The 14,883-nt window shown below is 30.3% G+C and overlaps 1 protein-coding gene across 1 annotated transcript in view; it reads left to right on the plus strand.

The window, feature by feature from the left end:
* LOC111632455 (protein GPR107-like) overlaps positions 1 to 14,883 on the plus strand; it is a 64,243-nt gene that overhangs the window by 3,922 nt on the left and 45,438 nt on the right. Inside the window, exon 2 of the mRNA XM_023376872.1 lies at positions 13,723 to 13,833. Within this exon, the coding sequence (XP_023232640.1) occupies positions 13,723 to 13,833 (111 nt within the window). The remainder of the gene's footprint in view (positions 1 to 13,722; positions 13,834 to 14,883) is intronic.

A 14,883-nucleotide genomic window follows, 5' to 3' on the forward strand; every position in this document is an offset into this window, starting at 1 on the left:
ATTGTGGCTATTGTATCATTAAAAATTATTTCTTTATTTTTTACAAACAAAATAAATATATTGAAAAATATAAAAACAAAAAAATTATACTTTAAAAGTTAATCTAGTATCAAAAATGTTCGATTCAGCACGATACACAGTCCTCAGAAAAACACCACACAAAAGGCCAGTGCTGCCAGCTAAAACACACACATCAACAAAAAAAATATTGGAGTATCCCAAGATATAGCCACAGATTGCAGCGCCACAGCACTAGCGAAAATTTAAATTTGCCTACTGGAATTCTTTCAGATAAACGACGCTCTACTGTAGTAATTATATTAAAATATAGGGTTATAATTGTTAAGTTATTTTTAGTAGTTTCTTATCATTAATTTTTCTAAGTAAACATTTTAATCTCATTTTAAGATATATACATTAGCTATAATCAAATCTTAGCATATTATACATATTAAAGCATTTGTCATATATGTGATAGATCGGCAGTTCCCAATATTTTTTGACTTGGGTACCCCTTGGCAGTCCATTTTCCTATATTTATTTCACATGTTCATTAAACCTTGGTCAATTATACTCTACAACACTGTGCAATTACATGTAAAAAAAAGTTGTTTTTTTAAAATTGAAAAGCTTTGGAGGAAAGATACAGATAAGTATAATAAAAATATAATTATATTTTTATTTAAAACTAAGTATTGAGTACTGTTATGTTGCCAAAGGCCTCAATGTAGAATCAAAACATTTTTATAGTACATCTGCCATTATTAATTTTTTTTCACATACCACTAAGCAAACCATCAAGAGTGTATCCCTAGAGGTACACATACCCCTGGTTGAGAATTGCTGTGATAAATATTATTTTAAAAGCTGGGATTTTAGAATAAAAGTACAAATGTACATTTGTCTTTTTGAAGGTTAGAGATTACACTGATTCTAATGCTTTTGTTCAAATAACTAAGAAGGTAACTTAAATGAAGTATCAAACAATAAAATATATTTAGCTTTAAAGTATATGATGCATATTTTACATTAAGAAATAAAATGTAAATTAAAATGAATGTTTGGTGTTCCGGTGTTCAGTTATGGGTTCATGCCATACCAGGACAGACTGGTCACATGGAGTTTTCCAGTTTTTCTCTATGTATGTAATGCCTGAATAGTGGGCAGTTACCCTTTAAATGTCCTCCCAGGCATTTTAATGCACACCAGTAACAGATTCAAGGTATGTTGTTGATGTTTCACCCTGGTGTTGATTGGATGCTGATATTTGGCATTTTTTCTTGTGTAACAACATATATTCCAAGAAGGCAATGGAAACCACTCTGGTTCTCAATTCCCAGGAATCACTATGGTGCAAAAACAAAAATGAGATCAGCCTGCATCGAGTTGATAGTCAATGTCAGGGGTACTGGACATGGCACACAAAAAAAAAGAAGAAAATGAGTGTATAATAATGAAAATAAACATAAATTATATAAAGTACAGGATATAGTTTTTGTTGAGAGTGTATATTATTATAGTTATGAATATCTAAATTAATTTTATATAATATTCAATAAAGATATATCAATTAACAATTTACAGAAGTTGAACTATCACCAGTAGCATGATTCCTTCATTAACACATTCTGTAATTCCAATTAAAAACACATATGTTATATATTACATTTTATCAATTTATATTTACATAACATAAAATTATAAAGTTATAATTGTAGATTTCATGTATTTTTACTGTGTAAATATGGATTTTGAATTTATGCGGATGGAAACTGCAGTTCTGAATGTTTGACATTTCTTACCTTTCATGGTTTTTTTTGTTACTGTATTTCCTCAATTCTGTATTCTAAGATCATTTTTTAAAATATTTTTTTATTTTTAAAATAGAAATGTCTTAGAATCAATGTTGTCTTATATCCAGTCCAAAAAAACAATCGTAAGTCATTTTACAAGCATATCATATAATATCATATAATATCTTAAGCATTGATAATAGATGGACAGTATCCTTATTATTAGTTACATTAGTTCAAATGAGCTATATTGATAATGAGCATTTAACTTATTCAAGGATCAAGGAAATGTGTTATTTTTGCATTGTTTTAGTGTGTTATAATTTTTCAAGATTAACATGATCAATGTTAAATTTATTTAATAAATTATAACTCCTCAACTAAACTTTAAACTATGAGATAGGCTTTAATGAAGTATATGAATAACAGTTACCAGAGATGTAGCTACCTGGGATGATCTTCCCTCACACTCTGCTACTTCTTACTGCAGCCCCACAAGTTTAAAAAATAAACAGTATAAAAAAGTTACAAACAGATGTGATTTTTTTTTTCTTGTGTTCATCCAATAGTCATCAGACTCAAATACTAGGTCACCCATGAATAGCTTTATGGTAAAGAAGAATAAAATTTAATATTTGTTTTTGTTCAGTCTTTTTTCTTTTTATTCTGTATTGTCATGTGTATTACTGGTTTGCAAGGAGCTGTCATAACAGTATGACAGCTCCTTGCACGATATTTTGTTGCTAGTGATCTTGTGCTATTGCATTTTTATGGAATGAATCTACCCATGCTAAATCTATGCAAGCCGTCAGTGATGCAGGTTGACCCACACAGAAATTCCTGGTTACATCCCTCGGTTATATACCTTTCAAGTACTTTTGAGTTCTCACTGATCTTCAGGAAAGCAAAAATGAACAAGAACTTATCACCATGGGAACACAAATAGAACATTTAGATGTCAGGTAATCAATGATCACCTGAAAGATTGGGCTAGAATTTGGCTAATTAAATGATTAATATAAAGTAATTTCTACTAGAGGGTGACATTAGGTTTTATCTCTTAACTAAATTAATAATTATAATTTTAATAAATTATTAAATTTTGTTTTGAATAAAAAATGATCAGATGTTTTAAATAAAAAATAAAATAATAAACCCAAAAAATCAAAGTAATATCTCTATTTACTTTGTTTCAGATTAATAGCAAGGTTGCAGCTGAAGTTTTCAACACGAAAATGTGAATGTCAGATGTTCAGCACTGCCTTCCTGTAAGCCTAGAAGTTTGAAAATGGCATTTGGAATGTCAAGCATGATTCCACTGATGTTCCAAATACCATTGTCAAACTTCTAGGCTTACAGGAAGGCAGTGCTGAACATCTGACATTCACATTTTTGTGTTGAAAACTTCGGCCACAACCTTGCTATTAATTAGCATGCTTACAACTGATAAAAAATCCATCATATCATTAGGTAATCTTTAATATTGTTGTTACATTTTCTAAAAGTTTTGTTTAATGATAGAATATAAGTTATGGCTGAAGCCCACGAATTGGATAAAGCTAGGATTAATCAGTCAATGCTAATTTTATCCAAGTACAGTGGTGCCTTGTATAACGTACTTAATCCGTTCCAGGTGCACGTCCGTTAAGTGAAAAATCAGTTATATGAAACGCATTTTCCCATGGAAATACATGTTAAAATATATAATTAGTTCCTCAGCATAAAATAACCATACTGTACAGGTACCATGAAAAAAATGAAAATTGAGCAGTCACCAATTATGCCGGGTAGTCAGATGTTGTGAGGAGGAGGTGGAGAATCGCTTTATTCACATATTCATACAGTTAGACTTTTTACACATTGCAGCAGGTCTCTTTTTATTATTTTTGAATCGGAGTCAGATTCAGGAGAGGCTACCGGAGCTTGCAGGGTCAACTCCTCTTGTTCCATTCTTTGTTTTTTGGCAGCTTGCTTCTTGTAAAACATGTGCAAGGAAGTCTGTTTCTCTCTCTTCTTCAACACCTGTCGGAAATGACGGGCAAGGGTGTCATTGTAGAGATCATTGATCCTGTTGGCCTCAGCTATGTTCGGATAGTGAGTGTTGATAAATTCCTGGACCTCTCCCCATTTGACAAGGAAGTTTTTGTCAACTTTCACTCCTTATGATGATTTCTTGCTTTGTTTCAATTGAAATCACCTTTCTGTATTTTTAGAAGCCATGATTTGCACAATACTTGAATAAATGTAAATACCCTGCACTGAGGTGATGTACTGTACGTAATAAACAAGGGAGCAATCCAAATCCCAACGGGAGCTCTGTACTTCAGATATATTACTAATAATATATTCTAATAAAACTAATATATTATAAAAATAACAGATTGTCATTGGCAACAGCAAGTGTGGAAACATCATTCGCACTTGTTCGCGGAAAGATCGTTGTTCGCCTCACGTAACTGTTGAACAAAAAGTCCGTTGTTCGCCTCACGTAACTGTTGAACGAAAAGTCCGTTGTTTGCCTCACATAACTGTTGAACAAAAAGTCCGTTGTTCGCAGCCAGTCCGTTGCTCAAATCACGTAACGGCCGAACAGAAAGTTCGTTATTCGCAGCGTCCGTTATTTGAGGAGTACGTTATACGAGGCACCACTGTATTTTTAGTTGAAAACACAACAATGTATTAATTGATATTTGCTTTAACTAAAAATACTTGGATAAATCATGCTTTATTTATATAAAGCATGATTTAATGATTTAACCAGATCACAAGCAGATAAAGCTAACAGATGGTTAAAGCAAGAACAAAATTTAAAATTTGAGTTTTATCCACAAAATGCTTACTCCACAAAAAACAATGTATTATCCTTAAAAATATGCTTTACTAATGGTTACTGTATTATATTATATTAACTCCACAAAATACACTTGAGGACAAAAAAGAACCCATCAAACTTTTGACTATCAAATTTTTTGTTCTTATCAGTCAATTTTCTTTTAATGTTGATTTTGATAATCTGATCTTGGGGATCAAATCCTGTTGATTACACATCTAGATATACCAATTTCATTAAAAAGTAGTCACTTAATTGCATCATTACTGATTTTTAAAAATCAGCAAAAAAATTTATGAAAGATTGGACTGACTCTTGTCCAAAACAAATTGTGAAGAATTAAAAGTAACTGTTAGCAAGTACATAAATGGGATAGAAGGGAACATGCTAATGTGACATCATACTTGGGAAATATAAAGCAATGGAGCTTGCATTCAATAGCTTTATATTGTCAGTCTTATAAGTAGAAGACAGATGAGATGAAGCTATTGAGTGCAAGTGATGTGATATTTTTGAGTGCAAGGTCTAGTGAGTGAAGATATTGGAGAGATCTTTTGGTGTTTCTAATATGTCAGTTAGGTTGTTTAGATTCCAAGAGTTTTGTAAATAATTTGAGTTATACTTTGTGCATATTTTTAAGTTAGATTTAAGTTCCCTAATTATCAGAAAGTTTTTTTTTAAATTGGACTAATTATAGTTTTGAGTTTTTTGTAACTCAGAACTATAACTCCTATATTTGTAGATAGTTATTTTTGTAGTATTTAATAAATACTTTTATTTGGGTTTTGACAAGTTGTCATTTTGGTTTTATTTTATTTTCATTTGCAAATGAGTGTGCTCACTATGTAGATACAGTATTTTTCTATTTCCCTCTTGCCCATGTCTAAAGTCTAGGCCTGTCAATCGATTGTCTTTTATTTATGTAATTCCTTTTAAATTTAATTCAAGGCCAATCAAATGGTGCATTATAAATGATCTCTTCATAACTGATAATACTTTAGCTTTAATTTGTCATTTACAATTTATTTGATGCATGTATGTTCCTGGCCCACCACCAATTTATCTAATGATTGAATGTTAATTGAACAAAGTAACACTTCTGGAATAGTTAATTTTATGTTTTAAATAAATTATTTTTTATGTTTGATTCAGAATAGCCAATTTAATGTGATTTAAATTGGCTGTTTTGAATCATCATTTCCATATTTTTAAATGCTTACATTTTTAATAAAACATTTAAATACTTAGCGTCTTGATAACAAGCACTGAGTTCAGCGTTAACACGATTTTCTTATATCGCAAGTACTTTTGACAAGTATTATATCATCATCCTCAGGCAAAAATTAAGAAATTTGAAACTTTTGAACACCTGCAAAAGCCTGTTGTATGTTACCAACAGAATTATCGAACGTTATAATTTTAAAATTGACAAGAAAAATTTTCCGTTTTCTACTTGGAACACTCTGCACGTTCTATTTTTTCAAATTTGTTATTTTTCGCCTGAGGACGACAATATAATACTCGTCGAAAGTACTTGCGATATAAGAAAATCATGTTAACGCTGAACTCAGTGCTTGTTATCAAGAAACTATACAATTTTGGCATGAGTTTTATTTATTTAACTATTTCTATTTAAATACTTAAATACTTAATTTTATAAAAAAGTTGTTTTGATTGTCATTTGAATATGGATATTTTAAATTTGTATTAAAGTTTATCTGACTTGTTTAACATTTCATGTGAAATTAATTTTTCCAATTTGTATAAATATTTTAAACAAAAATACTTTTCTTTGCCAAGTTAGGTTTGATTAAGTCCACATAGTGCAAATTTTTAGTAGCACGTAATAAGTTGTCTTCATAATCCACCATTTCATATTTACAGATTTATCAATAATGAATAATCAATATTATTCAAAGTAAATAAAACTAAAAATTAACAGTAAAGAACTAACTAATTTTCAATTTGTTTGTGTAATTTTGATAGTAACATCATTACTAAATCTGTATAAAGTGCACTAAATATTGATTCTTTAAATAGTAATAATTCTTCAAGTAATAAATACAAGTAAAGTATAGTTTTTAAATGAAACTTTTACTGCTATTTAAAAATTATATTAATAAAACATAAGAGAAAAATGAAATTATATAAAGTGAATCAGCAGTAATATTTATTTTCAATGACTTGTTCTTTGGCAAAAAGTACTTACAACAATGAGCAATTATTTATTGTGACATCATCAAATGCCAGGCTGCAATTTTTAATCATATTTTAAATTTATTTAATTTAAAATATATGCTAGACACCTCAAATTAATAGTGGCTTGCCCCTGTACATCATACTTTTCCTTAACAATAGTGTTGTTCTGGTCATCTAACACCTTTTTGGGAGAAAAATTTTTGAATTGAAATAACATGACTTCCGGTTTGCATTGAAAGTTTGTATATCATTAATCAGGACCTCCTGCCTCTAAAATTTCCATATCTGATTGTGTCTTCCAACTCTGTTCTTGAGATTAAGGAAGAACAGACGGATGGATTTTGTGAGATCCGGAATTTTGGTGACGGAAATTATTGCTCATTTATTAATTGTTAAATTATTAAAAATTGTTAATTAATCAAACTTTTGTTTATGTAACACCCTAGTAGAAAAAAACGATCTTGCCTGGGATTGTGTAAACTTTCCGGTCTTAAGTAGCAACATCTATTGTTCTCTGCAGAACTTGCATCTCATCTTGCAAAAAGGTTGATAGTTGGCATTCAAATGTCGTCATTTGTTATAGATCCCTGGAACAGCTATAACCCCTAACCTATGAACATCTGATCACGTGATGGAAAATCCCCACTGAAACGGATAAAAGGCCGTTCTTACCCCCCCCTCTCAGGGGAGTCTACAAACATAAGCTGGATAGACGACATCGCGCCGATTTTCCGAACTTGCGGAATTCCGATCTCCGATGAACCTCAAATTAAATGAGCGCTTAAGTCGCAATCTTATATAATTTGTGCCTTATTTGTGGATTATTCCTTGGATCGATATTTTAAAGGCATCCACGTTCAGAATCGTCAAAGTGGACGGCTATAAGAGGTATGAAAACACTGTGAAACTCTCTCTGTCGTATAGAAACTCTCTGTCGGTATAGAGCTTTGTGTAGTTTTGTCATTTGCCTATTCTTTAATAAATTGTTATTTTTATATTTGTTAAAATAATGGTAGACTCTTTCACTCGATCTCGCCCTTCACCTTATCGTCGACCCCCATCACCTCCCTTTACACTCACTTGACCTCTTATCCTGACTATAGAGCGGGAGCCATCTACGCCCCGTATTCACAGTTTGGATATCATTAATCGGGACCTCGTGCCTCTAAAGTTTCCATATCTGATCGCATCTTCCAACTCTGTTCTTGAGATTAAGGAAGAACAGACGGATGGATTTTATAGGTCTACAATTTTTCAAATTGCAGCCCAATAACAGGAAAACATTTATGATGATAAATTTTGAAAACATTATTTGAATATATATCATACAGGGTTCCTATGTACCTGGAGAGTCAGGAAAAATTGGGGATTTTCATTGGTGTTTGGAAAAAGTCATGGAGAGTTGGGGAATTTGTCAAAAAGTCAGGGAATTTTCTTCCTTGGTTGCCTTGTTGATTTTTTTGCTGTCAATATGCTTGACTAAATATAGCTGTCTTTAGGCAGCAAGAAGTAATGTGGTGCAAGAACATATGAAAAGGAGTGCAGAATATTTTTTAGTACCCAAAATTTCTCCCAAAAGTTTACAAATTACAAAAACTTATAAGTAATTTTAATTTAAATGGTATTATTTATCATTTTTCATTTTAAGTAGCTAAGGCTCCTGTGTCTGGTAAGTGAGATGGGCATTATTGATGTTCACCTGCACAGCCTCATCCAAAGCATATGTAGTTTGCCTTTTATTAATTCATATAAGATGTTCTTGCAGATGCTCTTTTAATGGATGTATTGTAGGTTTTGGCCATCTCTCTGTTGTCCTGAAGCAGTATGAAGTATACTAATGAAGGAACATCTTATTGTGAGGGTCCTTGGAGTTTCTGAGAAGCATATAGATGGTGGGGTTCCTTCTGTGGGACAAGGAAAGATTGTAGCCCCTTGACACTTCTTGGTATATAGCCATCAGGGTTTTGTTATACTTCACAACCTTGAATTTATGTTCTGTCTTTTTCATATTTTAGTCTGCTCCCCATATTTGTTCACTAAACTTTTTATTAATCTAGGCAGGTATCTCTGCTAGATAGCAAGTTGTTTTATGTACTGCAATTCATGAGATCTCTCCTTGAAAGTAGAAAAGTGTACAAACACCCTTTTTACTAAGGCTCTAAAAGCTGTTACTTTATATTGGGAGGGATTATAAGAGGAGGATGAAATAAAAATTGGATTGTATGAGGGTTTGCAGTATACCGCAAACCATCATACAATCAATTATGTTGGGTTTGTTTTATGAGCTGGTTTTTGGTTGTGTAAGTGTTTTGAATATTATCCAGTATTTAGTGCATTTGTTATTCAGTAAATTTTAAATTCATTAAAGAAGATTGCATGCTTGAAAACTGTCTTGTCCACCACTAGAAATGTTAATATAAACTTTGAAAAGTTTTAGTTTGTTTATTTTATTAATTAAAGGAATAAAATGTTAATAATGAATAATAGAATGTTTTGTATTGTAAATAGATCTATGGATGAATGGTTCAAGTAGCATTTCTACTTCTGTTGCATTCATTTTTTGGTTGGCCTTGGTGTGATAAGACCTCCAAATTGTTAAAATCTTATTTATTAGATTATCTAACTCTATCTAAATTAAAGTCATGGGCTAAAAGTATCGTTTATTATTATTATTAGTTTAGTACTGTTGACAGCATTTTGTGATTCTAATATAATAGATTTTGGAAATAATAGATAAGACTTGTTTGTTCCCATACATCATTTATAGTGGAATTACAGTATTTGTGAATATCAGACTGCAGCTGTTAGTACCAGGAATGCCCTTTGGATAGTGTCTCTGCAGTTATTCCCTATGATCTTGGTTGGAAATGTTTGTTTCCCATACATTTAATACAATTTGTTTCTCTTTCTTATCTTGCCTCATAGTTTTTGAATTGACCCTGACATTTTCAATACAATAAACAACTAATATCAGAACATCCTTTATTAATCCATTATATTGAGATTCAATAGTATTTGTTTATCATAATCATTAGTTAGCAAATGTTGAAAGTGTTTATCAACATCCAGATTATCACCTAAATTTCTGTCAATGTTATGTATATTGTTTATAAAATTCATGAAGATAGTGTTTTGTTTATAAATAAAATTATAATACATCTGTAAACATAGTCAATATATTCAGAACTAACTTACTTTTCATATGACAAATTATTGTTTTTCATTATCATTTTTTACATTAAATATTTTAAAAATAATTTTCAAAAATCTTTATAGTTTCAGTCAGAACTTAACTGATAAGGAAATTACCCTTTATTTGACTAAATTTTCTGAATGCTTAAAATCCATATACTTTCAAGTTCTTGCTGGCTCATTGTCAGACAAACAAATTCTTTCCAAAAATAAAAATTTTATACATCGTACATTCTAAAGCTTTTTGAATAATTTAGAAGTTAAGTATTTTTTCCTATATTCTTTTCAATGTTTTTAGTATGTGTAGCAATAATTTTTGTCTTTATAAGAATTTTATAATGCTGAAGATGAGTCAACAAATCTGGAAAGCATAATTTTTTATTAACCTGAATAATTTATTTAGATTATTAATACAATATTTTTATATTTAGATATAATGTCAATTACATGATTGATAAAAACTGTTTTATCATATGTTATATATGAGGTGCAGTCAAAAAGTTCCAGGAATAGTGATGTGATGTTACAATAACAAGGTTGTGGCAATAGTTTTCATTTCTAAAATGTGAATGTTGAGCGCTGCTATCTTGTAAGCAGAGCTCAACGTTCACATTTTAGAGATGAAAACTTCAGCTGCAATTTCCCTAATAAGCCACATGCTGAACTTGTGCAAACTAGAATGCATAATAGACATTGCTATTTAGTTTCCCACTAAATTTCGTGCCTTTATTGTATATACAGTGAGTGGGTGATTGGTTAACGAACATAATCTATTCCAAGACTTTGTTTGCTATCTGAATTGTTTGTTAACCGATTATCAATTTACCATTGGTTTTAATGGGAATTTAATTAATTTGTTCTGGAGACCTCCAAAAATAAAAAATATATACTTTCTTACTACGTTTATTTATATGTAATAATAAAAATTCATACATATGCAGTCTTACATTTTTATTAGTCATGTTTTTTCCATTTGAAAGGGTTAAAGAATCTGTCTAACGTCAATTGCTTTTCTCTCTTCAGGATTTTTCAGAAGTAATTAATAGCATTGTAATTGTAGAAATCCCCAAGCCTCAACCTCGCTTGTATGCCATTCTAAGACTGTTGTTCTGACATCCTCTCACTTCTTCAAAAGATCTTTAATAGCAAATATCGACATTAATCCTCTTTTTCAGAAGAAAACATATCTCGTCGAGTTTCTTGGCTTTATTCCATCGTCAGATCCGTTTCAGGTTCCATTATGAACTCTTCGTTGTTCTTTATTTCTCAGATGTGATTTTTGTTACTCCTTTAGCTGCTTGAGTCTTCTTCATTATACAGTATCTTTCTTAAATAAGATTGAATTGCAGCCTACTGTAGACCTGTTCATGCCATACTGCCCAGTAACATTAGGCATCTTCTGCCCACTCTCTGCCTTTGCTATTATACTCTCACCTTTCGTAAAGAAAAACAGACGCAAAACTTAATGATTGCCTACCTGACAATCTTGCAAATACGTAAAAGAATTGTTTTGTCAGAAAAATAAAAGGCTGGAATTACAAGAGAGAGTTTCAAAGTTCGAAGGAATACTATCAGATCGGTATATACCTGGTTGAGCGTCGATGTCAACATCTCCCACACTCTGAAAAGTTTCAAATTGTTGCTCGAAGACAAGGGAAGACCAATCGGTATTCATTATTTTACGTCTCTTCTGTGTTTGTTCTGTGGGGTGTTTGTTGTCCGAACATAAAAATCTTTCGTGAAAGTATTCGTTAACCGATCACCCACTGTAGTTTGTTTCTTGCTATTTAGATTAGATCCATGTTTTGTCAATGTACAATTTTCATTGCTTTGTAAAATGATTTTTTTAAGGAACAGCATGTGTGCATGAAATTTTGTTTTAAACTTGTCTAAGTCTTGCCAAGTTTGAAACAAAACTGCAACAGAAAAAAGTGACTACAGGAGACAAAACATGGATTTACTGCTATGACTCTGAGACCAAACGTTTGACTCAGTGCAAAAATCATGACTTGTCCAAACCAAAGAAAGTATACCAAGTGAAATGCAATCTCAAGAGCATGCTTGTTTTTTTTTATAGGGAGGGAATTATTCTTTGAGAATTTGTTCCACAAGGTCAAACTGTGTATCAAAATTTTTATATGGATGTTTCAAGGTACCTGTGTGATGAAAATGTCAGACGAAAAAGACCAGATGTTTGGAAAGATCAAAACTAGTTGTTGCATCATGACAATGCCTCTGCTCACACAGCTAGTCAACAGTTTCTTGCCAAAAATAAAATGGTCATGGTTTACCCCCTCTTCTTCTTCACCAGATTTGGTGCCATATGACTTTTTCTATTTCCACGGCTGGAAAAAAGTGCTGAAAGGACAGTGGTTTGACAACATTGATGACATTCAAACGGAATTCTTAGCAAGTGCTTAATTAATAACATCAGAAAAAGAATTCCAGGAAAGCTGGAAAAAGCTTGGAATTTATGTATAGCTGCAGAAGGAACTTATCTTGAAAGCAAAATTTTCAATAAATTAACATGTACATCAAACATTTTTTATTGGACCAATTCCGGAACTTTTTTGACTGCACTTCATACATAATTGATGTGATATTATACTTAAAAATATTGTCTGAATATTATAGTGGAACATAAAGAAAGAAAAAATACAATTAGGTTTTCAAAATAGACATTATAGAAAGAATATAATGTAATTACAGTAAGACAACCAAGGCCAAATTATTCTAATAATCAAGTGAAAATATCAGATAAACTTTTGGGACTATTTAATTACATTTGAAGTTCTAAAAAGTTAATCTTGCATTATTATTTGGTTATTACTTATGATATAAAATGAATAGATGAGGGTTCCATAAACAGGATTTCTGCTAGCTTTTCAAATATGTTCTCTAGTTAAGAAAGAAAGAAAAAAATTATTATTCAATTTTAATTCACATTTGTCAGTTTAGTAGTTTTGATTTCATTACTTAAAATCACATTTAAGTTAATAACATAATGAAATAGACTATGGATTAAAACAAAGAGAGGAAATGATAACTGTTATAATATTTTTTTCATATTACTGTTTTATTTTGCATTAATGTCAGATGAATCAAGCTATTTCTTGTATTTTTGTTTATAGTAAATATTAATTTAGTAGAATATTTCTATGATGACTTTTCTCAATGACATTAATAAAAGTGAATGTTTTTACAATCAAGAATACTGTATAGCATTTTGGTCATTGTGATATGTAGTAACTATAGTAGGGGGACCAAAATGTATGTCATTCTTGATTGTAGTGACGTACCACTTAGGCCTAATACATTTATTCAACAAAAGTTAAGCTATCTACATAGTAAAGACTTGATGCATTATAATGACTAGTCTAGCATTCTTAAATTCTTCTTGTTATCTAATTACTATTTAGAAAACATTACATGAAGATTTTTTTCACTATCTTTTAACTTGAAAGTTATTTAGTAATTTTTAAAATTTTATGTGATTGTTACTTTAATTAATATAAAACAACGTGTGCTGCAAACTAACATGCACATGATTATAATGTTGTCAAGCAGTACTTGTGTAAGTAATCAAAATGGCAAATAATGAATTAATTATTGTAATTATGAATTTAATCTTTGAATTAAACAAATATTTTGTTATTGTAGATGATATATTTCTTAAAGTATATTTATTTATCATTTTTTTTCTTATAGAATGATAATAGAAGATATTTTACCATTAGTACTTTTGGCTTCTTTAAAGATGGTTCCTTGGAAGTTAAAGTGGACAAATTCATGATTCCTCCAACAAAGAATAAAGAAATAGTAATCTTTTAATATCATGTTATGTTAATAGAATTTATAACATTACAGATATCCCTCAATTTACATGGTTTCAGTTTGATATCTCTTCAAATATAATAAAATAACTTTTCAATATTGTCTGTTATGAATAAAAATCTTTGCAATATTCACTTATTCTTTGTAAAATATCATCTTACAAATGTCTTTATTCTCAATCAGTCTTTTTGAACAATATTTTAAACTCAGAGTTATGGAAAAAAGTAATACCCTGGAACATCATCAGAAAGAATTCAAAAAGCATTTTTCTCACTTTTATTGTATTTTCATGTGAAATGTAACTTAACTTTTTCATATTAAAATTTTTTCTTATGAGTGAAGAATGACAATTTTCTTATGAGTGAAGGGATAGTGTAGAGTTATGCAACATTTTGTCTTAATTTAAATGAATTAAATTTACACAGTAGCTGCTGCAGTTGAATTATATCATAAATAATTTAATTACTGTGTAGATCAAGAGATAGCTATATATTAAAATTTTTATTTAGTATTATGAAAATTAATAGAATTAATTACATAGTAATGGCTAAGTTTTCATTATATTAGATTAAGTTTTATTGTTGCAATAACATTTTCTTGTACACACCACTACAAAAAGCTCTTCAATACAGTGTTGCAACATTGTAATCATTCTGATAAGGTTGAAACTGAAGGTGACATATTAAATGTTTTGAAGATGATGATGATTAAGTTCATTGCATAAAAATAATCTAAAAATCTGTGAGGTAGATTTAGCTTAGCAATTTTAATTGGCAAGTTGGATGAAGAGATTGAAGAACTCCCTGTTTTATTAGATATTTCTGTTCTGGAATGTTGCAATAATATTACTGCTTCTTAAGTAGTTAAAAAAGCCTTAAATTACTCTGAAAAATGAACAAAGATTTCTATATGAAAATTTGTTAATTGTTTTAACTGATGCAGTTCCATATATGATTAAAGCATGTTGAGGCTTACAAAAGCTGTTCCCAGAAATAATCCATGTAACTTGTGTCATTCATGCAGTTCATTGAGTAG

Source organism: Centruroides sculpturatus, unplaced genomic scaffold (genome assembly GCF_000671375.1).
Source record: "Centruroides sculpturatus isolate CEXI.00-Female unplaced genomic scaffold, Cexi_2.0 scaffold725, whole genome shotgun sequence".
NCBI lineage: Eukaryota > Metazoa > Arthropoda > Arachnida > Scorpiones > Buthidae > Centruroides > Centruroides sculpturatus.